This window comes from Camelina sativa, chromosome 19 (genome assembly GCF_000633955.1).
Source record: "Camelina sativa cultivar DH55 chromosome 19, Cs, whole genome shotgun sequence".
NCBI classification, from domain to species: Eukaryota; Viridiplantae; Streptophyta; class Magnoliopsida; order Brassicales; family Brassicaceae; genus Camelina; species Camelina sativa.
The window spans coordinates 12,893,571-12,920,745 of record NC_025703.1 but is presented as its reverse complement, the minus strand read 5'-3'; the positions used below and the strand labels follow the sequence as shown (position 1 = coordinate 12,920,745).

Sequence of the window (27,175 nt, the reverse complement as noted above, 5' to 3'; positions counted from 1 at the left end):
TTCATTTAGAGAGATGTGTCAAAGATTTGAAAGAGAGATTTGCCAAAGTGAACCTTGAAGTCTCCCCGCCTCTCGTTTCATACAGGGAGACCATTGAAGGTGATGGATCTAATCTTTTGGAAAGTTTGAGATCTCTAAGCTTGAATACTTCTGATTACATTGAGAAGAGAACTCCAAATGGCAGATGCATTATCAGAGTACACGTCATGAAACTACCACACGCTCTAACTAAGCTGCTGGATGAGAACACTGAATTGCTTGGTGACATAATTGGAGGTAAAGGCAGTCATAGCGTTAAGATACTACAATCTCAAAATCCAAGTCTCCGAGAGAATGTGGATCCCATCGAAGAATTGAAGAAACAGTTAACTGAAGCTGGCGTTTCATCAAGTTCTGAAACCGAAAAGGATCGCGAAAAGTGTAAAACCGAATGGTCAAAACTCCTCAAGAGGATTTGGGCGCTTGGTCCACGAGAAAAAGGTCCAAACATATTGTTTGCTCCAGATGGTAAAAGAATCGCCGAGGATGGATCAATGCTTGTTAGAGGCTCTCCTCATGTCTCTCAAAGACTTGGCTTCACAGAAGATTCTACTGAGGTACCTTCAGAGGCATCTGAAACAGCACTGTACAGCGAAGCTCTGACTCTCGAGAGCAGCATTGTCTCAGGTTTTCAGCTAGCAACAGCATCAGGACCTCTATGCGATGAACCAATGTGGGGATTAGCTTTCACCGTTGAGTCTCATCTCGCACCCGCAGAAGATTTTGAAACAGATAAACCCGAACACTTTGGCATTTTCACAGGACAAGTCATGACAGCTGTCAAAGACGCCTGTAGAGCCGCCGTGCTTCAGAAAAATCCAAGGATTGTCGAAGCAATGTACTTTTGCGAACTGAACACTGCACCTGAGTATCTTGGTCCAATGTACGCTGTTCTAAGCAGAAGACGAGCGAAAGTGCTCAAGGAAGAAATGCAAGAAGGGTCGTCTCTGTTCACAGTCCATGCGTACGTGCCCGTTTCGGAAAGCTTTGGTTTTGCGGACGAGCTGAGGAAAGGAACGTCTGGTGGTGCGAGTGCTCTGATGGTTCTTAGCCATTGGGAAATGCTCGAGGAAGACCCATTCTTTGTTCCCAAAACCGAAGAAGAGATCGAGGAGTTTGGTGACGGAGCAAGCGTGCTCCCGAACACTGCGAGGAAGCTCATCAACGCCGTACGACGCAGGAAAGGATTACACGTTGAGGAGAAAGTGGTTCAACACGCCACTAAACAAAGAACCTTGGCTCGTAAAGTTTGAGTTTATTATATTTGTTGTTTCTTCCTTTTTGATTGGGCTTCGAGTTGGGCTTGTGCTCACATTGGTACATGTTAGAGAAACTATAAAGTGAAGAAAGAACATAGTTGTTTTGAAAAATTGATATGAACTACAATTAAAGTACACCTACAACTACTTCATTTTTCTTTTTCTAGCTTTTATTGTCCTATATTTCTCAACAAGTTAAATGTGTGTATTAATATCGAGTTTGACATTTCAATTTATGTATATGGTTTCTAATGGATAGCCTCTGATGACAGCCATTTATGTATATTCAATTTCGTAAATGAACAATAGTAGAGTGGACTTTAAATTGCTTCGAATTGGACTGTGGTTCTATGCCTCTCTTTGTACAAGTTGGGGAAATTATATATAAACCTATTTTTATAGGTAAGCATAAAAAAAGGAAGTTATTTTTCATTTTATTCATAAATGAATATGATGAACCAAATTAAAAGTGCACCTAGGCTACAACTACTAGGAGATATTTTTATTGATACCTAGTAGTAGAGAATCCTGACTTCATTTTTTCTTGTAGCTTTTATTATCCTATATTTCTAAACAAACAATCAATGTGTGTATTAAATAGTATCATACGATATTTTTTTATTCAGTTTTCTGTAAATAGGTTTCTAATGAATAACCTCTGAGTAACCATTAAGGAGTGTCATCACTCTCCCTCTAGCTGTCAGTGCTTTTGCTTCTAGAATCAGATAACACAGTTCAATAGATTAGAGAAGTTAATGAAGCTTCTCTTTGGAAACAAAACCTACCTTCAATTTTACTTTTTCGTTTCAATTTGTTATATTGTTCATACTAGTTATGTAGTTTGCAAGCTGTCTGATATTTTTTTGGATCTGACTAATTAGTTAAGTTTTAGTTTAAAGATCTAGAAAATAAGAGAGAATCAATTACAAGACTGAGAATTCAGATTTGATCATATGATGATATTTTTAATCGTATTTGTTGCATCCTCAAGCAATGCTACATTGTTTGTATATGTTTTTAATAGCTTTGGCTTTTGGATTTATGTAAATCATTATGATCTTAACAGATAATAGTTCAGAAAGGTGTAATAAATATATATTCATAAGTTGTCCATAGTTATCCATAAACCCGACAAGGGGGTGAAGTTCTTTTACTTAGTTTGTACCCAACCCACTTTATATTGTTTTCAAAATAGTGATCATATATTATTTTATTTTGTAAGGACTTTAATGACTATTATGATAGTTGATCTAGAATTCAAGCTATTGAGTTTTGAAGATACAAAATTCTCTAGTAGTTTGATGAATAGCTTGATTTCTTCACTTAAATATTGCCTAAGAGAAACTTGTTTATTGTGTGGGTTAGTATATCTATGTCTAGAGGTATAAATTTTTACATACTTGTTGTGGCTGATGGATATAATTATTCGCATTTTGATCGATGTTGTGTTTTAAAGTTTTTTCTTTTACACAAATATTTATAAATTTTGAGTTCTTAATTTTTTTTTGTCAACATGCAATAATTAGAAATTATTAATAAAATTGATATCTCACTATCAATGCATACAAAACTTAACTATCTACAAATAAACAGAGATATTTATAATTTATATACAAATAATAATTATAAGATATCAATGCAACTTAAATAAACAATATGCAAACAAGAAGCATAAATTTATTATTTAAAATCAATAGAACCCAAATTTTTAATTTCACAATCTAATATAAAATTATATTCCTCTAATATAAAATAAAACTTCAGAGTGTTCAGTTCAGAAAACCCAGTCTAATATAAATAAAACCTAACTGTATAATATATCCAAAATATTTACTATATTATAATGGTCTAATTAGAGTCGTTATTTTATATTAAAAGGAAAAAAGAATGCAAAGTTTTAACTTACTTCAAATTATCTAAGATCTAAAGTTATTTAAAAGTTAAGGATATTTAAAATTCAAATGCGAACGGAAAAAAAAATCGTATCAAATCATCCGTATTAGATTATGTTTCACTTTTAATACTGGTTACCTATAAACCAAAAATCTTAAGATCCAAAAAAACTCAAACCCAAATTGAAACAAACTCTGGATTATAACACCATTGGTAAAAAAAAATTAGTTCTATTGGTATCTTTAGAAAAAAAAATTTATTATGGGACATCATCTTGTAATAATAGATATCAGGGAAATATAGAACCAAGAAACGTTATAATGCAAGTGCGACCAAATCAGGGTCATGAATGAAATTGAGTAGTTCTTTTATCTTAATAAAAAAAAATGGATGAGAGTGAGGAGAGGAATCACATGTTGTCACCTAATATTCCAAGTCTTATGTCAAAGTGGATAAGTCTCTCTTCACATCTCCTCCGTGTCTCTTTGCTTTTCTCTTCTTTTTTTTCTTTCTTATAAATCTAATATTCGTTTACAACAAACAAAATAAATATCTACTATTCACCTACACGTAATTTATATATCTAGTAAACCTAATATATTAAGGCATTATGATGGATCTTAACATATTCTCACAACACCTTAACTCTTCCTAGCCATCTATATCAACCTAATAAGCTTGAAGAAAGAAAAAATAGGCCTGGCAATCCGACCCGAACCGAATTGTCCGAACCGAACCGAACCGAACCGAGATTCGGACAATTCGGTTCGGTTTTATTTGATTTCGGATTCTGATCGGAATGGTTATAAAAGAATTTCGGTTATGTAATCGGTTCGGTTCGGAGAGGCATAACCGACGGAAACCCGAAATTAAACCCTAGCTATTTAAGCTAATAATCCGGTTTATTTCATTAGTTACTAATCTAACCTAATCTATCTAAACTCTCTGTCTTTGCGGCGACTGAGAGAAGAACTTCGATTTTCTGTTCGATCTTGTGTGTTCTTGTCACGATCAACCGTGTTCTCAATCAATCCAGTGTAAGTTATTCTATCTTAATCTTTTGTAAGTTGTTCTCGTTTAAAACAAACCAAAATAAGGCGAAATTTTTGTTCTCTTTAAGCCATAAACAGTTAAACTACTTGATCTGTTGTGTCTTTGATTCGTCGTGTGTCTTTGATTTGTTGTGTGTGTTTGATTTGTTGTGTGTCTTTCATTCGTTGTGTGTCTTTGATTGGCGACAGATAAATCGATTTATATTCGTTGTATAGATCTAGGGTTATTAGTTGTTATGATAGGGTTATCTTGGTTTGGTTCTTTTGCTTTGATGTTCGATAGTTATTACTTGTTGAGATAGTGTTGTCTTGGTTTGGTTATTTATCTTTGATGTTCGATTGATATGTAATCTCTTGATGTTCGATAGTTAGTATTTGTTATGATAGGGATATCTAGGTTTGGTTCTTTTGCTTTGATGTTCGAGACTTATTACTTGTTAGGATAGTGTTCTCTTGGTTTGATTCTTTTTCTTTGATGTTCGATTGATATAACTTGTTAAGTTAGTGTTGTTATTGGATTGATATGTTTCTTTTGATGTTCGATAGTTATTAGTTTTTATGATAGGGATATCTAGGTTTGGTTCTTTCTTTTGCTTTGATGTTCGAGACTTATGATAGTTTTGTTATATGTAATCTCTTGATGTTTGATAGTTAGTATTTGTTATGATAGTGTTGTTCTTGGATTGATCTTTTTCCTTTGTTGTAACTTAATAGATGTCTCATAATTCTGGTGAAGACAATAGCGACCCCGTCCTACATGAAGAGATTGATGATGGTCCGCCAGCTTCTGCAGTTGGAGAGAAGAGAAGACGAACTCAGCCGAGGAGAAAGCCAGCTCATAGTTCTCCGGTTTGGGAGCATTTTGTTCAGCAAGCACATGATGATGCCATTACGAACTGTCGGTACTGTGGTCAAGAGATAGGATGTGACACAGTGATTCATGGAACAAGTGCAATGAAGAATCATATTAGTAGGTGTAAGTTGTTCAAGATGCATCAAGAGAGTGGTAGTTAGAATGTGTTGGCTGGTGATAGCAGTGGTGTAATGACAGCAATCAAGTATGATCAAGGTTTGTTCAGAAGGTCTGTGAATGAGATGATCGTCCTTAATGAGCTGTCGTTTGCATTTGTGGAGTCTGAGGGATTTAGGAGATTGTGCAGCAACATGCTTCCAATGTATATTGTCCATTGCAGGAAGACAGCGACATCAGATATATACACTATGTTTCTTCGACACAAAGAAGCTTTGAAGGAGCTGTTTAGTAAGAAGCAGAGAGTTTCGATGCCAACTGATATTTGGGTAGCTCCAACGACTTCTTGTAGCTATATGGTGGTAACAGCTCACTGGATTGACAGAGATTGGAAGTTGCAGAAGAGGATCATTAGTTTCAAGCCAGTCACATATCACAAAGGTGATACAATTGCTGAGCACTTGGTTGCCTGTCTAGAAGAATGGGGAATCGAGAAGGTCTTCACAGTAACAGTCGATAACGCTAAGGGGAATGACAAGGCTCTAAGGGTTTTCACAGATGCTTTGATCATGAGAGGACCTGATGCTTTAGTAAGCAATGGTGAGTATCTTCATATGCGGTGTTGTGCGCATATCCTCAACTTGGTAGTGAGGGATGGTTTATCGAAAGCANCAATGGTGAGTATCTTCATATGCGGTGTTGTGCGCATATCCTCAACTTGATAGTGAGGGATGGTAAAAGGAGTATAGTTTCAATCAGAAATGCGATTAAGTATGTGAGATCATCTGGTGATAGACTGAAGTCGTTTCTGTTGAGGGTCGATACAGGGAATGTAGGTAGAGGTAGTTTGTGTCTTGATGTTGCTACTAGATGGAATTCCACCTATCTAATGCTGACAGCTGCAATCAAGTTTCGGGTTGCTTTTGAGAAGATGTTGACCGAAGATAAGTTGTATAACGACTATTTCATGGAGACTGAAGAAAATGGAGAGACTACTGGTGATGAAGCTGAGTTGAATGGACAGAAGCGTGTTGGTCCTCCTACTTTTGCTGATTGGGATCAAGTGCAGAGGTTAGTTAAGTTCTTGAAGATATTTTTCAACTGCACTTTGTCTTTCTCAGCCACCAAATCAGTGACCTCTACTTTTTGCTATAACGAGATTGTGACTATTGAGAGGAATCTGATCAATCTAAGCACAAACGGTGATGTGCTACTAAAGACAGAAGCGATGATGATGAGGAGTAAGTTTGAAAAATATTGTGATGGTCTCTTGAACATGAATCCACTTGTGATCATCGCAAGTGTGTTTGATCCCAGGAACAAGATGCAGTTTGCTGGGCTTTGCTTCGACAAGCTATATAGAAAAGACAGTGTTGAAAGTACTCATCTAAGATCATCAATCAAGGGTGTCATGAAGAAGCTGTATGCAGAGTATGTGATGAAGTTGAGCTTAAGTGAATCTGGAGTACCAACTACTGCTGGAGTCGGAACTGATCTTGTAGTATCCGCAAATGATTTGTTTGATTTGTCGGATGAGGATGGTTATGAGAGGATGGATACACTATACTCTGAGATGGTGGCTGAAATTACAAATGAAGAATGTAGCAGTGAGTTAGATATTTACTTGTTGGAGAAACCGGTGCCAAGGACTCCATCTGCTTTGGGATTGGACTTTGATGTTTTATCTTGGTGGGGGCGCAACAGTTCTAAATTTCCAGTCTTATCCGAGCTAGCTAGAGATATCCTTGCTGTTCAAGTGTCGTCGGTTGCTTCTGAATCCGCATTTAGCACCAGTGGTCGCATCTTGGACCCATATCGCAGTTCTATGTCACCTTTCATGGTTGAATCGTTGGTTTGCACTCAACAGTGGCTAAGGAACGCCATTCAAGCTGAGAAATTAGCCAGCTTAGTTCAGATGTTTGAAGAATTGCAGTTTCATGAGTCCTTAGGTAATCATTTTCTCATAATTCTTACATTTTTCATTACGTTCAAGCAAATTGACTAATTGATAATCATTTTCCTTGTGCAGCTACACAAAATGCGACTCATGCAGCTGCAGTTCCGTGATGTAGAGATGAACAAAGGAGACTAGAACCAACTAATGATCTTAAAAGGTTGTCTCTCACACTCTATATCTTTTTGCAAAAAAAACTGATAACTATTAACTATTTTTTAGAATCGAGTTAGTAGAAAATGACAATAGACCAAATCCATCTGGTAATAGGAGAGGATCGTTGGTATATTGTCAATTCTCATTCTCGGTATTAACTTTGGCAAGTGACTTATTTTTTGAACAAATGTCTCCTAATATCTTTGTGACCTAAGTATTAGACCTTCATGGAGACTTTTGTAAGTGTTCTTTTTTTGTAAATTGTCTCCCATAGTCTCTTTATGTATAAGAGAAGTAGGATTGACTGATGAACACTTGTACTTGTTGTCTTTTGTAAGCAAGAACTGTATGCTATCATAAGCACATGAGATGTTAAATGTAATGAAACAGTTTGTATTTTCTGATGTGTTGAGTTGTGTTTGGTCTTATACAGTGTTTTATTGACATTCGGTTATTAACCGAAATAATCGACCCTCCGAACCGAATAAACTGTGTCCGAACCGAACCGACCCTATTGATTAATCGGTTAGTTTCGGTAGAGTTTTCAATTTCCGAATAACCCGATAACTGAAAAAACCGACCCGAATTACCTGAATAAACCGAAGTCGCAGGCCTAGAAAAAAAGGTATAATTTGACAAAATGTGTTAAAAGAAGACATGTAAATTCCAAAAGATAAAAAGAGAGATGGGAGAAGAAAAAAAAACGGACACACTACAAGAAAACAATACGTTTACTTACCAGCAAAAACGTAGGGATTTGGTAGGAAACAGTGTTTTTTGACCGTTTTCCTACGAAAATATTAAGAGGAAATAGTCCGAAGGAAACAGATATTAGTGAGAATTTGGAATGAATTATCTTTCAAGTTTCCTACGAAAATACTTTAGAAGAAAAATTCGTAGGAAAAAAGAAAGAAAGGGGAAGGGCAGTTTTGTCAAATTTCCTTCGTTATATGCGAAGGAAAGCGTTTCTTTCGGCTTCTCTTCCACTATTTTCCTATAATTTTCCTACGCATCTGTTTTTCCTTCTACACATTTCATTCTATTTTCCTTCACATTTTCACTCAAAGTTCCTTCTAAGATATCCTTCAAGATTCCTTCGAAAACTTCATTTCAGGTTCTTTCAAAAACTTCATTCTATTTAACTACGAAAAAATTCAGATCAATTTCATCAAACGTTTGATACAGGTAATCGACCATTATTAATTTTTCTCTTTTCCAATTATTTTCATTTTTATAAATTTAAACTAGACAAATGCAATGCCCAGAACATACTTCATTACTCAAAAAAACAATCCATATACAATAAACGTACTTTTACATGTGTTGACCAAAAAAAAAAAGGAAAAAAACGTACTTTTATAGGATTATGAAACTGATCAAGGTTGTGTCTCGTCTTCGTCTTCCACCGTTGCTGGTGTCTCCGGGTACTCAGGTGGACGTAGATCAGGAAACCGGCCTAGGAGGAGCTTGTTGCATTCCATAAGAAACTTGATATGAGCGTCCTTCTCTTGTTCACGAGCCTTCAATGTTTGAATCTCTTCTTGTAGTTTAGGAATTTGTCGTGGATCTGAAGAAGAAGATGGGCATCCATCATCAAAAAGGTTACCAAAGCCATAAAATTTACCTCTAACCTTTGGAACAACCTGTCAATTAAAACCAAGAATTGTAAAAAGCTCACTTGATAGAAATTTTATAAGACATCACAACTTGTAAATCACTTGATAGATAATGAAACAGTTAATAAGACAAGGAGAAAGAGTAACTTACTTTACGCATAACAGAGTTAATCTCTTCTGTTGTAAGAGGGTCTAGCTGAGCCGAAGGATCATCATCACTTTGTCGTTGGGATTGGATGAGCTCCACTTGACTAGAAGCCTTATCCAGAAACTGTTTGGTCTTCATATCACTAATGGTTCGGGTCTTCTTGTCTAAGTGTGTTTGTTCCATGAAATAAAGCATATTAGGCTTCGTTCGTAATTCAATTGTCTTAGCAAAAAACAGAAACCATAGTTAGTATAAGAAACAAATAAAGGCATTAATCAGATTCTAAGTGTGAACTAAATTGAATAAGAAAAACCTGAACTGATGATTGAATGAAACTTGCAAAACAGTAACAGAAGTACTTACCATCTCATCCCAACGGCGTTCATAAGTTTTTGCACCGTTGTTGTGTTTAGCCACCCCTAATCCACCTCGTTTACTTCCCCGATTGATAGAGTTTTGGGCTGCCATCTCTTTTGTTTTTTCATCTGTCCACATCTTGATGTAACCATCAAATAGATTATTCTTCGCCTTCATCCAATCAGGTAAGTTGTCAGCTCCTTTCTCTATCCATTTTATCTTCCAGTCACGGACATTAGCTTTAAAAGATGTTTTTGCTTGCTCATCGTAGTTTGTGCGAACATACTCTGTAATGCTTGGATCCCAGTTGAACTCTTGCTGTAGATGACCACATAATTGATTAGAAACCACAAACCAACTTATATTATACTTAAACATCTACCAAAGAAAGGCTATATATACCGCAAAAGCTCTGAACCATCGGTTTTTAATTTCTGGTGGGAGCGACCTATAAGTTGGATAAGCCTTAGGGAGATCTGATTTCAGCATCTTAAGGATCTGCTTTGTAATCTTAACAGTGGAGTCATGTCTAAACCTACAATAAAGATGTTAAACAAATTAGTCTAATAATTTTTTTTATCTAACAAAAACTGAATCATCTACAAGTGAGTGAGGGTTACCATGTAGTTATTCCTTCACGGTCTGGACATAGGACTGGGATGTTTGTGCGTCCTGGAGCACATAGCAAATCATTTACATCGGCAAGAATAGCTACATCTTCTTCCGGATTCTCAGCTGGTGGTTCACTACCGTTACGGGTGTGTTCATTGCGTGGATTTTGCGTAAACCTTGGTAGGTCGGGTACGGAGTAGCTCGGGGTACTGCTATAAAAATGCTGTTGCCGTTCCGCCATGAACCGTTCGTAGTTCTGACGAGTATTCTCCTGAAATTAGAGAACATAATCTATATATGTGAGTAAGATTAATTGACTCCCAAAATGAATTGAATCTGATAAATCCTAGATGTTTATGCTTTCGCTATGTTTAGAATAGGAATTAGTTAGTATAATTGAGCTATAAATAAGAGATAGAACTCTACTTAGCATAACACATAAACGGACTCCACACATAAACACCAACAAAATGTCTAAGACTTTTACCGTTTTATAAAAAAAAAATATGCCTAAGAAAATTATTACAATTGTATTCTGTTTCAAACCCGACCACACAATCGGTAGGAAATAAAAAGTTACGAAATTCAACTTTGTAAAAAGTAGAAAACGTACAGTAAACTGTGGATCTACCGGCAGAGACCACGAGTAACTGCCGGTCATCCTTTGACTCGGTCCTTTGTGGGAATACATGAGACGGACCAAGTGGAATTCGCTGGTGTGTGGCTTGAACTGACTAGTCGATCGAAGCAGAATCCGCGAGAAACAACCGCTTGATCACCTCCCCGATACACCGCTTGAGCTGTTTAGTTATCTTAGGTTAATAAGGTGAAAAACGCTTAAGTGGCTCTAGCGTTTTTACATCTCACCCCTTCATAAAGTCGAGTAAGTACAGCCCATTAAGAGAAATCAAAATTTTGTAAACCCAATACAGAATTAGCTTACTTAATTGATTGGCCAAGTCCATTTCCAAAGACAAAATTATAAATTATGTTTTGTTTTATGTTGTAAATTACATAAATTATGTTTTGCAAATTTTGTTTTTTTTTTTTATGTTGTAATTTATATAAAAATTATATAAATCTTCACATATATAACTTATGTTTTGTTTGATTTTCCCCTTTTATATAAAATTTCTACATAATATTGGAAACTTAAAACAATATTTACATATTATGATTTATGATTTATGATATTTACAATATCATATTTGATATTTACAATATAAATATTTACAATATTTACATATTATGATTTATGATTTATGAATTTATAAAGTTGCTTTAATTTAAAATCATCAGATTAAATAAAACATGAATATAATATTAGTCCGACTCAGATGAATATTCAGATGAAGCGGAATCATACTCCTCATCAAACTCTCCAGCCTCTTCTTCATAAACATCCAAAATCTCATCGATCGTGGTCTCTTTTTCTAATTCTCCTGTTGTTGGATCGTCATGATTAAGTTCATCAGAAGAGATGCTCCCAACATATGTTTGTTGCATAGGTCCATTTTCTATAACTCCGTGTACTCTTCCTCTTGGGCTTATTTGCGTAACAGTAACCCATGAATCTTGTTTTTTGGTAATGCGAGGATAGGGGATGTAACATACTTGGTCGCCTTGTGATGCGAGGATGAAAGGGTCATATCTATCAAGTACTCTTGATGTTCTTACTGCAGTAACACCAAATTTATCTACACGTACTCCCCTCCCATTACATGGATCATACCAATCACAAATGAAAACTATGCATTTCAAATTAATAACTCCTGGGAACTCAACCTCCAATATCTCCCGAAGAACACCATAATATATTACATTACCGGCTTGCGTGATAATTCCGGAATTGATCGTTGTTCTGTTCTCTCTCTCTCGGAACACTTTGAATGCATATCCACGTGTGTAGTAAGTCGGTGAAATTTGAGCAAGCGACAATGGACCATCTACCAACTCTTCTAACCAGGTATGTAATCTCTCACCTCTATTGTTGCATGTGTGCACCTGTTTCAAAATTAGTCCATTATTTTCATGTTGTTAAAAAATAAAAAACTAAATATTCCAAAATGCTCACATAGAATTTCATCCATTGTACAAATTCATTCTGTTTTTTTGTGGCAAGTGTTTCCTCATCGTAATGTGGATAAGATGTTCGCAACTGGTCCATATAAATCCTGGATATACAAGTTTAAAAAACAAATAAATACTTATAATCAAACAATATTAAATACAAAAATTTACATAACTAAACTATACCTCTCATATGGCCATAGTTCCTTACAATTCAACAAAATGTAGGTATGCAAGTGTTTAACTTCAACTTCCGTAAGCCACCTCTTAGTTGGTTTCCCGCTTAACCGCCTAATTTGTGAAAATATATCTGGAACTTGGGTTATGTAATGTGGTTTTTCTCCACCGTCATCGTAACGGCTGGGTTTTTGGCTCTTTGTTTGAATAATTGGGGGAAAGTAATGGGCGGCAAAGTTAGATCTTTCTTCGTTGATGCTTTGAGAAATAATAGAACCTCCCACTTTGCTTAAATTTTTCACCTTCTTTTTCAAGTGAAACATGAATCTTTCGAATGGGTACATCCACCTATACTGCACAGGTCCCCCCAATTCTGCCTCTCTAGGAAGATGTATTGGAAGATGCTCCATCACATCGAAAAAGAGGGTGGAAATATATTTTCAAGATTACATATTAGTACTGGTATGTTGTTAGCTAATTGCCTGATACCAGCTGGCGTTAGTGATCTTGTACATAGGTCTTTGAAAAAAGCACTAATACCTGCATTATGCATATTTCATAGAAAGATATTATTATTTATTGTTTTATAAAAACCAATCATACAAACATCCTGTCAATAAAGGTTACCTGCAATAGCTTCATGTTCGTTTTTTGGGAGGAGATTTACAAATGCAAATGGTAGTAATCGTTGCATAAACACATGACAATCATGACTTTTCATCCCTGATAATCGACCTTCTTGGTTATCAACATAGTTTCGTAAGTTGGAAGCGTATCCGTCAGGGAACTTAACCTTTTGGACAATCCACCTAAATAATGCATCCTTAGCATCTCCATCTAATATGAATCTAGGGATTGGACCTCTTCCACTTGATAAGACATGTAAATGAGGCCGATTGCATATTGAAGGCAAGTCTAATCTCGATTCGATATTGTCTTTTGTCTTCCCCGGGACATTTAAAACTGTATTCATCAAGTTATCGAACACATTCTTCTCAATGTGCATGACATCTAGATTGTGTCTCAACAAGAGATTTTTTCCAATAAGGAAACACCCAGAAGATACTATGTTTGTGCCAATTATGAAATTTTCCATACCCGTCTACTGGATTATGCACACTACCCCCGCAATATGTCGTCTTCTCTGCGCCAAAATCCCTAAGCTGCATCAATAGATTTTCCCCATCTAACTCAGGTGGGGGACCATCATAAACTACATGTTTTTTCTTAAAACTTTTTTGTTACGGCGATAAGGATTCGACCGTGGTAGGAAACGTCTATGACAATCAAACCAACAGGTCTTTCTTCCATGTTTTAACTGAAATGCATCTGTATTATCCTGACAGTATGGGCATGATAATCGCCCATGCGTTGTCCATCCAGATAACATTCCGTAAGCTGGAAAATCGCTAATAGTCCACATAAGCACTGCACGCATCGTAAAATTTTGCTGCCATGATACATCATAGGCTTGAACTCCGTGCTCCCATAGAACTTGTAGCTCATGAATCAAATGTTGTAAGAAGACATCAAGAGATCTCTTTGGGTGTTCTGGACCAGGAACAAGGATAGACAGAAATAGAAACTCTCTCTTCATGCACAAAGACGGAGGCAAATTGTAAGGTGTGAGAATCACTGGCCATAAAGAATATTGGCGTCCATGTTTCCCAAATGGGTTGAAACCATCTGTACATAGTCCAAGGTAGACATTCCTACTTTCTTCTGCAAAACTTGGATAAATTCTCTGAAAATGTTTCCATGCCTCTGCATCTGAGGGATGCGCGATCTCGCCATCAGTTGAATGCTCTTGGTGTCATCTCATAGCTGCAGCTGTCCGCTCTGCTTGATATAACCTTTTCAACCGATCGGCCAATGGCAAATACCACATACGCTTAAATGCTACTCGGGACTTCCCACTTGTATTTTGAAACCGGGGTTTTCCACAAAATCGACAAGCTAAATAATCTGTGTCTGATTGCCAATAAATCATACAGTTGTCGATACAAACATCGATCATATGATATGGCAAACCAAGACCAGAAACAAGCTTCTCAATTTCATTATACGAAGCCGGTGAGATGTTGTCTTAGGGTAAAATATCTTTAACAAATTATAATTCGTATTTATATTCATCATCCTAGTTGCAGCATATAAAAGAGAATGTCCTTCCTTACAACCTTCATATAAATGACTCTTCGATGCATCTAACATATCGTAGAATCTTTTGGCTTCTAAATTTGGTTCTTCTACTATATTTGTAGGTTCTATATATTCTTGCATATTTTCTCTATGTGCATCATGAACCATTTGAACCGTTCATACACCTCCTTCTTCCAATCTAGATTCTTCTACCCTTTCAGGCACATTTTCACTTGTACTACCCACGTGATAAGCATCAGTTTCTCCATGATAAAACCAAACTTTGTAACTCGACATAATTCCAAGACTATAAATATGTCCCCAGACTAAATATTTGTCAATGAAGATATTATTATTACAAGATGGACATGGGCATAACATCTTACCACTTCTTAAGCAGCTATCCTGATTCATAGCGACGTTCATAAATTCGGTGAGTCCAGCTGCATATTCCCTCGTAAGCATCCCATTCGGATAACATCTTTCTTTGTCCAACCACGTGCAAAAATTATTCATTTTTTTGTAAATATTTAAAGAAAAAGTTTGAATCGTAGAAGAAAAATCTAGTTTTTGAAATAATAGATAGGCCAGAGCTATAAATGTTTTTGTTGTCTGGAATTTAAGATAGGCAATGGCTGTCTTATATAGAAAAACAACTTCGAATCTTTCCGATTGATTGATTGCCCAGTTGGTTTTGTTTTGGCTTGTTTATCTAAACAACTATTATACGAATCTTCTTTCGAATAATAAGTTTGGTAGGAAACTCGAAGGAATATTTTCTTTTATATTCTTTCGGCCTATAATCCCTCTATATTCCTTCCGATTGCTTTCAACTTTTCCTTCGTAGCGATTCTCGTAGGAAAATGAGAGCAAAATTTCCTTCCGAATTCTTTCCCCTGTTTTACTTTCAATATTGTATCGAGTTTCCTTCACTTTTTCCTTCGAATTTGTTTTCCGACGGATTTTCGAAGTAAATACTCTTCTCATTTCTCTTCTCTTTTTCCGTAGGGAATTTTCTTTCTTATTTCCTTCGACAATTTTTTATTCGTCAAAAAGCAGAAGGAATTCCGAAGAAAAATAGTCCTACAAAAATTTTGGTAGGAAATTTGGTAGGAAAACATATTGTTTTTTTTGTAGTGACAAGAGAGTATGTAAAAGTTTTCAATTTTCAATATTGGAGAAAAGCACTTTTAAAATGTATAATGATCAATGTTGGCTTATAAAAAGATGCCTCTTTATCCTGTTCTCCTCTCTCTCTCTATACATAGACAACCCCTTATAATATACACAAATCATTGTAACGTTCATGTGGGGGTTTCAACAAAAATAATAATTTGCAACAATGTAACAAGTTGGTTGTGCAAATAACCTTTAAAATTAATAAAACCCATTTTTCTCTCTTTAGTGCAGCAGAAACCTTGATTGTCTCATTAGCCAAAGCTCATGTGAAAAAAAAAAGAATTAACAAAGTTAGATAATCTCCAAAAACTATATAAATGAGTGGGTGGAGAGTCGTTTTCTATAGACATTAAATCTAACCCCATGGTTTATTATTACTTTCTCTTTTTCCCATTGGTAACAAAGAGAAACGTACCAAAAAGATAATGAGATATTGATAGTAAATAGCCCACATAGTATAGGGATATTTAAATGTAAGATTTAATTTTTTTCTACCCGTGCAAATAATGTCAAATCCAGAAAAAAAAGGTGGGTGGTAATAAGAAAAGGGAAATAAGACCCCACAGTTTGTGAAATTGTTGTAACCGACCCTACCCTATTGTCAAATAATTCGAAATATACAAATACGTTTGATATGTGACATATAAAATAATAACAACAATGATAATAAATACTATAGTTATGGATGAATTGACTTGTGCCCCCACATCAATGATTGTGATGCATTTCACATATAAAATTATATGTATGTGTTTATAAAAGAAAAAACATATATAACCTTACATTTATATTTGGAACACAGTTAGGTTAGGTCCATGTAAATAATTTTTGGTTTAGGCTTTTGACAGAAATGGAGGAAAAGAAAGAAGACCTTTAACTGTTTCCAAACATTCAATTTTTATTTTAAAAAAGTTCTGACAAGACATGGCAATTAACTGACCTGATGAAGAAAAAAGTAGAGTTAACAATATCACTAATGTTATAGATTCTTTGCTATGTTCACTAATTTCTATATATGTACAAATTTTAAGCGAAGATCATGCATGTGTCCTTGGGATCCATTAACAAAAAGAAAAAATGAAACGTATGTAATAGGATATCAAAATTTCCAAACATTTGTTCATTTTTTTTTTGGTAGTTTCCAAACATTTGTTCATGACGACCGGCTTAAACCATTCTAGCTAGCTTTTATCCATTAAACGTTGAATATTATTTTGATTTTTTTTTTGTTTTTAGATCCACAACAAATGTAGCGGGATCTTATATATTGATTCCATCAAATTCGTGAAATGACCTAGGTTAATCTTTAGAAATTATGGATGATGAGTTGTTGGATATGGTTAAGTCACTTCACTTACTTGTAATCTTTAGGATTGGAAGAAACAAAACAATGTTTACATTTGTATCTTTGTACTTGTAGTGACAATTCTAAATTGAAGTAGCAAAGAAAAATGGAAAATCATCACGTATTAGTATTCCACATCAAAACCTCATTTGACTAGGGAAGCGTATTTCCTTGATTTATGATGAAAAAGTACATCGGTGTATACAAGTACATGAAGAGATAATATTGAGATCTAAACAAACTTTATATATTTGTGTCTATTTTTTTTATATGTTTTCAAGATGGTCCACGGTTTGCAAAACCAATCTTGATTAAAACTAAATTAAAATTACTATAAAGGTTTCGTGAGAACATCAACTAATAGATTCGTTGAAGACATTGAGAGACTCGAGGGATATTAGATTGAACTTAATCACATCCAGTATGATTTAAGCATAATGTGTTTCATGGGCATGCAAAGATTAGTTGCGGCTATAAATCGGAATATATAGATGGGTCTAAAGTCGTATTTGTGTACATCATCTTACTATCATTTTCCTAACTTGAGAAGTATCACATATTCCTCCACATAATTGTTATATATGATAGTGAATGATCTATAAACTAGGAGTACTGCTGAGTCCATGATCCTATGTTGCCTATAGGACCAGATCTATAAAAAAAAAATCTAGAAGCGATGATCCAATATAGTAAAACTTCTACATATGATCAATTTTAGTTTTGTTGATCATTGCTTGTGTAGTTAACCAACCCCATGGGGCTTGAATTAACGTTAACCACATAATTTTATTGTTGTATCAACAAGTCTACTGTCTACGTATTAACCTTAGCCACACAAACAAATAAATAATGATCAAGTAAACAGTGATTCATCAATATTGGCAAACAAAAATTGAAATTTATCAGTTTAAATATCAAAACAATTACTGCGTAAAAACGAAATAAAAATAATTAGAAGTTTAGTACATTTTTTATGTTGAAAAATATATTCTTTTATATCATAAATGAAATTTAAACATTTTATAATTATGTATGATTTATTTCTTTAATACTAAAACGTTGATTGATTTTTAATTTAATAATTCATTATTATATTGATTATTGGTTATAGATTGATATACTATAATAATCATATATAAACAATGTAACATCAATTCAACCAAAAAATAAATACTTTTTTAATATTGAAAGGTACCCTTTTATCGATTAAATATTTTATAGCTTGATAACAAGGAAAAAACAAAAACTGATTTATTGTGTTCAAGAAGAGTCACAATTGTGATTTCTCTATTCCTGCAAAATATACATACCTACACCGATGGGTACTGCATGAACAAATATTTAACACGTTTAACAAGCACGAACCACTGAAAATCTTTTTTTTTTTATCCTTTGAATTGAATGAAATGCAAAATGACAAATACATAAATCAAAAGATCATTCATCCAAATTTTATTGATCTCTTAGAAACAAAATATCAATCCAGTTATAACATTGGAACCACATAAATACATAAAAACCTCTCTCATACGTTGTTGCGAGGTCCATCGTAATAGTTAAAACTTGAAAGTGAACACATATATATTAGGTTAATTGTGTTTTGTAATTTCAGTAGATTTTGATTTATAGTTCCTATATCGATGATCAAAGTTGATTACTCAACATTTTATATTCATTTCCTCCATTTACAAAAAGATAAATGTTTAGTATTTTATATATAATTTTTTATAAGATTTTCCTATTATATTAGAGTTAAAAATAACTAAAATTACTAGTATTTATTATTTAGTTTTAAAATTCTATTTTTATGAAATGTAGATATAAAGAGTCAATTTTCATTATCCATATTATTCTTTTATAAATCCACGTAACTTATTTTTTTTCAGACTAAAAACAAGAAGAAAAAAATCACCTAAGCTATATGGTTTTATTAGTTAGTTGGAGAGCCAATTTGATGAAATAAAAAATGGACCAGGTTTTAACGTGTCAAGATTTTGGGAAATGTCTAAAGTTGTTCTAATAAAGAAAGAAAATGAGATTACCGAAACAAAAAAAAATCATTAAACTAAAACAATTAAGGCAAAAAAATCTTTAGAAAAAAAAAGAAGTTAATTCCAAAGCAAAAGAGAGAGAATAAGAGACGTTGTTCAAGAACAGCTCTGGCACTCCACACAAGTATCGAGAGCCCACGAGCTTCTCTCTTCTCTCAATGCTGTCGTCATTTTAACCAAAACTTAGGGTTGAAATAGTAATCGCAGATTTGGTAGTGGGAAACAAAAAATTTAATAATGCAATACGATTTAACTACGATACATATAGGACAAATGTATTTGCAGGATAAGTGCGGTTACTCCAAAATAAGCAGTACAAAATAATGTTTGATTGGTGAAAAATAATTTGTGGTACAAATTTAATATTATTTATTAATAACTAATATAATTACATATTTGCAGGACAAGTGTGATTATTATAAAATAAGCGGTATAGAATAATATTTGATTGGTGAAAAGGCGGATTACATATTGTATAAAAATATGTTAAAATAAGTATATTTAAAACTATATAATTGTAAAATTTTATTAGTTGTGTTGATAAAGATATATTTTCATATATTTATAAATTTTAAATACTCAAACTGATCTAAAGTAATTTTTGTTGACATATCTATTTCTCAATCAAAAAAGTGCTCAATTGTTTAATCATAAAAATATAGCACAACGAAAAAATATTATCATCTAATTTAATTTTCCTATAACATAAATTATAAAAGAATAGGGTTAGTTATTTTTTTTTTCTTAAAAAGAACACTAACAAAATTCTCTAACAGTTTTAATTAAATATAGCATAAAACCATTTGTTGGAACTTTTAGAATCTATGTTGATTATTACTCTTTTTATTAATTAAAAAAATTCAAAACATAAAATAAAATTATTTTTTGTCTAGTGCGGAAATGTAAATACCGCTGGATAATAGCTATCTTCAAAAACTTACTGCGATTCAGTGAATTTTGTTCACCCTCAAAAAACGCATACAGTGTTTTATTTTTTTTTTGTAGAATACCGCATATTAGGTGAAATCACGTGAATGGTAACATAGACCCATTTTTAAAAACAAATCTTGAAATACGCTTTTTATAAGGTTACCATTCACTGCCTTAATAGTAAAACAGATGAGTAGTAAACAAAATTGGTAGTAACGCTACGCTTAACGTTTAATTAATCAAAGGTTTTATGAAAAGATGAGAAACTAAAAATAAAATAAAAAAGATCGTGTCATACTCTTATGTTCCCTTATCTGCTTACACATATTAAACGATATCATCTTAAGATTACACAAAAATAATTTTTTTAAAAAATATTTATATTCCACTGCACGATTTCTCAGGTGTTTCTTTTGAGTTTCGGAAGTACTAAATTTTAGGGATAACATTTTAATTTATTTTTGGGAAATAAGTAAATTGTTTATTTTTTTTCACCGTTGACGGTACTAAGTACAAAGTGGTAAAAACCCCCTTGTAAAGAAAAAAAACAAGAGAGGTCAAAACAACTACAGAAAAAGGTAAAAGAGAAAAAAAGAAAGCGAATATATAATATGGTAATGTTATATATTTTTTTAATATTTGTTTTTTTTTTACCATCAAAATTAAGGAAAATTAGAAAAAAAGAAAGAAAGAAAAAAAAAATTCCAAAATTTGTTTTATTATTATTATTCAGGGCTTTTCCTTAAAGAGTGAAGCTAATCCGGTAACAGCCTTCACTTCTCTCTCCACCGCCACGTCATCATCGCCGCCGTCGTTTGGAGAGGAGGAAGAAGAATTAATATCCTTCACTCTCGGAGTCGGAGATAAACATTTCTCCTCAAAAACCAGCTCAATCTCTACACTATCCGTCACCTCCTTCTCCACCGCAACAACATCCGTCTCCGGCATCTCATCGGCGTTTCCTCCAGCTCGGGTATAAGAAGAAAGCCATTTAGATCGCATGTACTCAGCTTTCCTCCAAGGAGGAAAATGCATCCCTTTCTTCTTCAAGCTCTGTTTCGCCGCTTCCGATATCAAAAACACGATCTGACTCAACCGATCAGATTTTCCGACGAAGATGAACGGTAGAGATTGGAGCAGAGACTTGTAACCACTCGTCTGTCTCGCAATATCGAACTCTGATCGGAAATCTACATCGATTATTAACCTTTCTTCTCCGATTATCACATCTATGTACTCATATTCACCTGGACAAAATGAAAAAATTCATTATTAGTCAGTCAGTCACACAAACTTCATGTTCATAAAGTTGTTAAAGAAGATGAAGAAGAAGATGTTAATACATACCAGCAGGGAAGGAAGGAGATTTATCCCATTTAGATTTGCAGATTGAAGAATCGTAGTTAAGCGATAAGAGTCCTTCGTTGACGATCCTCTTCATATCGTCTTTTCGTTTCACCGATTTGTTCTTATCTACAATCTTCGCCGCGTCGGCTAACAGATTCCTCTCGGCGACGGTTGTGCACGGGATCAAACTCTGAATTCAGAATCGATTAAAATTCAAAATTAGGTAAGAGAAATCGAACAAGGAACAACAAGCGATATATTATGTTGTTTACCTTGAGATGATCAGAAGCGTCGCAACCGTCGATTGAACCACCGAACAGATCTGATTCATCATCGGAGGAGGTATCGTTGTTGCCGTTAAAGCAATTGCAGCGATTACGTCCACATTTAGCTTGTTTCTCGCTGTTGTTTTCTTCTATGAAGTTCTGAACCATCTTCGCTAAACAAACGGAACTTGGCTCGAACTCCGCCGTCACTCCTCCTCCTCCTCCTCCGTTTTGCTGAACTTCAACACCGGTGACTAGAAATGGTTTCTCGGTGGTTGTTGCGGTGTTTCTCAATACGTTTGTGAAGGGCCGATCGAACAAACGTTTGAGACGAGATTTGAGGACCGGTTTGTTGTTGCCAGGTACTACTACTACGGCTGGAGAAGAAGAATCGATATCAATCGGTTGGATCTTCATCGTAAATGGCATAGCTCTTAGCTCTCTCTCTCTCTAACAAAGACGAAGATCTATAACTTTCTTCTTTTCACAAGAGTCCCCAACAAGTCAAATTCAAAATTCAAATGAAGTTTTTCACAGATTTGATTTTCATATACACTCTCTATCTCAGATCTCTTCAACAGAAACTTTAAAAACAAAACTTCCAAAACTGGATTCAAAAACCAGAGACGAAGAAGAAGAAGAAGAAGAATCTAACAAAACCTCTCAGCTAAAAACCAGAAGGAGAAACTTCTGAAATCAGCGGATCATCTTCTTAACAAAAACGAAGCGAAGAATTATAATAACAAAAACAAAAACAAAAAAAAAGAGAAGGATCAGTTCAGCTCCGAGGATTTTTCACGGAAGACATGACGGCGATGGTAAGAGACGACGGCGTTACTAGTAACAGATACTGATATCATAACCGGAATATTCATTTTCCCGGCGAGATTCATCGCCGGAGAATTTCAAAAGGTAAGCGACAAATCTTAGAGAGAGAGAGAAATTATTATATAAGAAGAAAACGTATTTTTGTGATGAATTTTGTTAATTTTTTTTTTCTTATGTGTGTGTGTGTGTGGATGGTGTGGGTAAAAGAGAGGTTGGCTTAATCTTATAAAGGAGTTCAGAGAGAGAGAGAGATCCCGAAGCTGAAGAGGCTCTCTCAAATGGTGACTAGGCACTATTATGCCACGTCGGATAATATTTTATTTTTACCGTTTAACCTTTTTACTTTTTTTTTGTCGTTTTCATCTTAGCGTAGTGGTGAATCCTTTTTACGGGAGACGTGTCAGTAATTGTGATAACTGTAAATTACTCTTTTGTCCTCCACTACCGTGGAATATCGGGTATATCCGAAAACGGATTATTCCTCTTTTTTATTTATTTATTTAAAGGTATAGTGGAAACTGACTTCAATCCAATAGTAACTCAACATGTGTCTTAAGTAAATTTATTACTCTAGGTTAAAAACAAAACTAAATTAAATTAGTTTTTTTTTTTAGTAATACACTATTGGTATGATCAGCTTATTTGGGTAATAATAATATAATGTCAGTAAAATAAGGGGAAAATAATATATTAGACTGACCACTAAAGGACAAAAGAGGAAAAAAAGGCTGACGAATTTTTTTTTTAAATAAAAGAAAAAGTAAAAGTTAATAGTAATAATCTGAATGTTGAAATGATAACACTAGTCCAATTATAAAAAGTATTTTAAAAAGATATACCCATGCTGTAATTATGAGACTTTAAGCTTTGCTTTATTAAAAACCCACATTAAAATCACAAAACCATTAACTCAAAATTACTAAAAATCATGCAAAAAGACAGGGGCCCCAAATATTTGACCGTTTGGTCTATTCATATAAAGAAGAAAAGTNAAAGTAAAAAAAAAGGAAAAAAAAAAAAAAATGAAAGGAGTAAAAAAAAAAAAGTGGAGTCGAGAATTTAAAGAATACTACAGTAGTACTATAAAAAAGAAGATGACTCTTCCTTTGTACGCATGTATGCAATTATCTTAGCTGCTGGTAAATTAGAGGACAATGGAAACAAATATGCATTATGAGTTTCCAATAGTGACTACTCAGGTTGGTATTTTTATACCTACCTATATCATGTACTGTTTGTATTGGATTTGGTTTGTTCACCCCCATGCTATATCAGTATGAGATATATCTCATTTTGATTTTTCTATTCATCAAAATATTATTTAAAATGATATTCTTACTTTATTCTTACTTTTATCTTGTATATTTACTTTGTATCATTTTTAATCATTTTGTTTTTGTTCATCATTTTTTCTGTTGGTTAAATTTTTTTTCCCTCTTTGTATAATTAATCAGACCTATTATAATACATCTGTACAATTCTTTCAAAAATTGTATCATGCATCTAAATTAATATCTTTTCTAAATTAATATTTTATGATGTTTGTACTAGAACATATTTTTTCTTTTGTCAAGATATTAAACTTATTGATATTGTACACGTTTCACTCATTTTAACATTTGCAAAATGTTCAACTACAAACATTTGAAATCATGCGTATTCAAACTTTAAAATAATAATAAAAAATTCATAAATTTTATTCTATACGTATTTGGTGAATTGTTGCATAACCCTGTTTAATACTAGTAGTTATTCTGTTGAATAAAGCAAATACTCAATTATTTTTGTGTTAAAAATATTCTTTTCAATTTGCTGATGCCACAATTTAACATTTTGATTCTATCAAAAATATGTTTTCAGTGGTACATGCATTACCTTTAGTCATATACTCATATGTATGTGGTCTATCATAATTAGCCTCATTTCATCTAGAGACACTTCACTACTAGAAGCGCAGTTAATATGAGATGAAATCTTAAAACTTATGTGTTTGTTTGGTTGTATTCTCAATTACTTATCCATTGTTTTGTAAATAATTTTCTAAGTGTTTTATGAGATTAATGTCGACTATTTTTCATTTGTTTTCTTTTTTGATAATTTAAATACGAAAACTGATAAAATTTAAGCTGGTCTAAGTGAAAAATATGAAAAATATTATAAAAAGATTATTTTTATGCGTGTGTGTTATATATACATTTATGCTATATAGCTATATCAATGTATAAATCTAATTTAAAACAAAGAAAAAGAAAAGTGTGGGATTCTTCTCCCCAAAACGAAAAGCTGATGATACTTTCCCTCTACAGCAATCAAGTTATCAAGACCCTTTTTATATCACTTTATTCCCCCTTTTTCCCCTGTGCGTGACAATATATATATATAGACATGTAGTATATAACTTAAGTGGACTATGTCGGTTTTTTTAAATAAATTCAAATTTTGTTTAGTTTCACCATACTATATAAAAATACCTCAAATAACATCATAAGATGTATATTAAATTTACAACAGAATAAATTATATTGTTTAACTAAATTTTTTGTATTTGCTAATCACTAGTACATAATATGTATATCCTTTTTTTTTTTTGGGTCAAAAACATAATATGTATATCCAACTAGGATTTTTTTAAAACAATATTATGCATCGAAGTAGCGGACAAATATCTCCTAAAACCAACTTGTGATTGATATCACATCTTAAGGCAGTAGAAACGACACCATTACAATTTACAAATAACCTATCGAGCATGTTTGTTCGGATGGTATGTGATAATTAGGAGTAATAATCTCTTATGGTTCTTTTTACTTCAGTGTTGAAGTATTTCAATTCGTAAGGAACTCATCGATATTCCAAATAATTTTCATTGTATTATTTGTAGTACATACATTACTTACTTACAATAATCATTATCCCGGTTAGAATAATCAAGAAATGCAAAAAAAAAAAAAGAAAAACGACAATCAAATTTCACCACGAATAAGTATTTGAATTATTATGTTTTTTATAAATCAAGTTTTGTGAAATTATTTGACCCAAAAAAAACTATTTTAAAGGAGAAGTAAATGACTAAAAAAAACATGGCATGAATTATATGAATTGATCTTATTTGACATCTTTAGTAGATATTAAGATGTCATACTTTACCATCATATTGATTCAACAGTACTCCATAAGTACTCTTACCTAGCTAAAACAAACACTAAAATAAGCAAATACTACTGCTTAAGCATATCCTTTTATACACTTCAACTCCAACTCTAAAAGATAGTACTAGTTTATACCCTTATTCTAGAGGTACATTTAAAGTACCACTGCACGGTTCATTCGCTATAATATAGTAATTACATATTCTAATAAGGTTTCAATTACGTGTAATGTATTTGACTGTACTGCATATTATTATTCTCAAATCTAAAGAAGCTCTTAGGCATATTAAATTACAAGTCATGAATTGTTTATTTGCATGAATTTTTTTCACTTTTGAGTCAAAAGTTTCGACACAATAATAATGGGTTTCAAATCCCAGCATTTATGTGCAAATATGTTTTGTTTAAAACTTAATAAAATCACCTAGTTTTTTGTTTCTTACCTTTATTGTTTCTTAGATTCCCAAATAAATTAAAGTTTAACTAAGGGAGAAACAGTAATACACCTCTGGGACCTGACAACACTAATTATTTCCACTCTCATTTTACCTTTTTTATCCTCTTCTTTTTGGCTTTTTCTTTATAATTTACTACGTGTTGAACCCACGCTACGCGTGGATGTATTCGATATATTTTGATGAAAACTATAAATAATTAATGACGATAATAAAATATTATCTTATAAGAAAATTTAAATTAGTATTAAGGAAAAATAAATAAATTTCAGATACACAATTTTTTATAATATAAAAATCAGTTGTGTTATAAAATCAAAATTAATAAAAAAAATCATAAATTTAACTCGACGTCCAGGCGAGGCGAATCAAACTGATGACCTCACATATCCTAAACCATTTCTTTGACCACGAGAAAAACGAAACAATTTTATCATCATGAATTTAACTCGTTTTCATATTTAATTGATCGCTACCACCTATGTTTTCGTGTTTTTTTATTCAATGTTTTCTTATTCTTTATATTCTTTCTTGTCATTTTCATTGTCAAATTTTGTGGTAATTGTCATCATTACTTTTACCGTTTGGTTCTTCGTTATACTCTTTTTCTTCTTCTTCCTTGTCAACTTCTTCACACTTTTCCACTGAAAAACTATTTTTTTAGATTACTACACAACTTGTTAACCCATCAAACTCCAAGAACAAAATCATTTATTTTCTCATAAAAATAAAAAATAAGATAAAAAAAATTAATGAAAGAATATCAACTCATCTATAAAATCATACACAAAAATATGTTTTATAACTCATAAGCAATAAAAAGCACAAACGTAGATAAATAAGATAATTTATGTTTTACATCAATATTTCTAATATTTTAAACTTTTAAAACGTTTCAAAATATAAAATTTGAACCTTTTAAAAAGTTTCAATATTTATAATATTTTAAACTTTTAAAATTTTAAAAGTATAATATTTAAAAACTTTTAAAAGTTTCAATATTTATAATATTTAAACTTTTAAAAAATTTAAATATTATATTATTTTTTTGAAACTTTTAAAGATTTAATTTGATCAAATAAAAAACTAGATCAAACCGNTGGTTTTGACTATACATCGTTAGAATCAGATAATCCTACCATTGGTTCTTCGNAATAAAAAACTAGATCAAACCGAATAAAAC

At 33.0% G+C, this 27,175-nt stretch overlaps 6 protein-coding genes across 8 annotated transcripts in view; 2 read left to right on the top strand and 4 right to left on the bottom strand.

Moving 5' to 3' along the window:
- LOC104767769 (elongation factor-like GTPase 1) overlaps positions 1-1,452 on the top strand; it is a 4,247-nt gene extending 2,795 nt beyond the window's left edge. Inside the window, exon 3 of the mRNA XM_010491751.1 lies at positions 6-1,452. Coding sequence (XP_010490053.1) covers positions 6-1,292 — 1,287 coding nt within the window. The 3' untranslated portion in view covers positions 1,293-1,452. The remainder of the gene's footprint in view (positions 1-5) is intronic.
- On the top strand, positions 4,958-7,280 carry LOC104767768 (zinc finger BED domain-containing protein RICESLEEPER 2-like). The gene is made up of 4 exons (XM_010491750.1): positions 4,958-5,219; positions 5,295-5,813; positions 5,939-7,162; positions 7,243-7,280. Exons 1-4 carry the CDS (start codon positions 4,958-4,960, stop codon positions 7,278-7,280), a joined length of 2,043 nt encoding a protein of 680 aa, XP_010490052.1.
- LOC104766198 lies at positions 8,577-10,960 on the bottom strand. Of its 3 annotated transcripts, none has more exons than XM_010490031.2 (6): positions 10,670-10,955; positions 10,065-10,327; positions 9,847-9,979; positions 9,451-9,762; positions 9,091-9,309; positions 8,577-8,966 (listed from the first exon to the last, which is right to left on the bottom strand). In XM_010490031.2, exons 1-6 carry the CDS (start codon positions 10,745-10,747, stop codon positions 8,700-8,702), a joined length of 1,272 nt encoding a protein of 423 aa, XP_010488333.1. In that variant the 5' UTR covers positions 10,748-10,955; the 3' UTR covers positions 8,577-8,699. The 3 variants fall into 3 exon arrangements, with proteins under 3 accessions (XP_010488333.1, XP_010488334.1, XP_010488335.1); XM_010490032.2 differs by lacking the exon at positions 10,670-10,955 and adding an exon at positions 10,483-10,562; XM_010490033.2 differs by having other exon boundaries at positions 8,798-8,890; positions 10,670-10,960.
- LOC104767767 lies at positions 11,367-12,218 on the bottom strand. The gene is made up of 2 exons (XM_019241212.1): positions 12,131-12,218; positions 11,367-12,060 (listed from the first exon to the last, which is right to left on the bottom strand). Exons 1-2 carry the CDS (start codon positions 12,140-12,142, stop codon positions 11,380-11,382), a joined length of 693 nt encoding a protein of 230 aa, XP_019096757.1. The 5' UTR covers positions 12,143-12,218; the 3' UTR covers positions 11,367-11,379.
- Positions 12,713-14,102, bottom strand: LOC109130964. The gene is made up of 2 exons (XM_019241171.1): positions 12,931-14,102; positions 12,713-12,843 (listed from the first exon to the last, which is right to left on the bottom strand). Exons 1-2 carry the CDS (start codon positions 13,397-13,399, stop codon positions 12,713-12,715), a joined length of 600 nt encoding a protein of 199 aa, XP_019096716.1. The 5' UTR covers positions 13,400-14,102.
- Positions 20,667-22,593, bottom strand: LOC104766196. Its single transcript, XM_010490030.2, has 3 exons — positions 21,567-22,593; positions 21,295-21,484; positions 20,667-21,194 (listed from the first exon to the last, which is right to left on the bottom strand). Exons 1-3 carry the CDS (start codon positions 21,987-21,989, stop codon positions 20,677-20,679), a joined length of 1,131 nt encoding a protein of 376 aa, XP_010488332.1. The 5' UTR covers positions 21,990-22,593; the 3' UTR covers positions 20,667-20,676.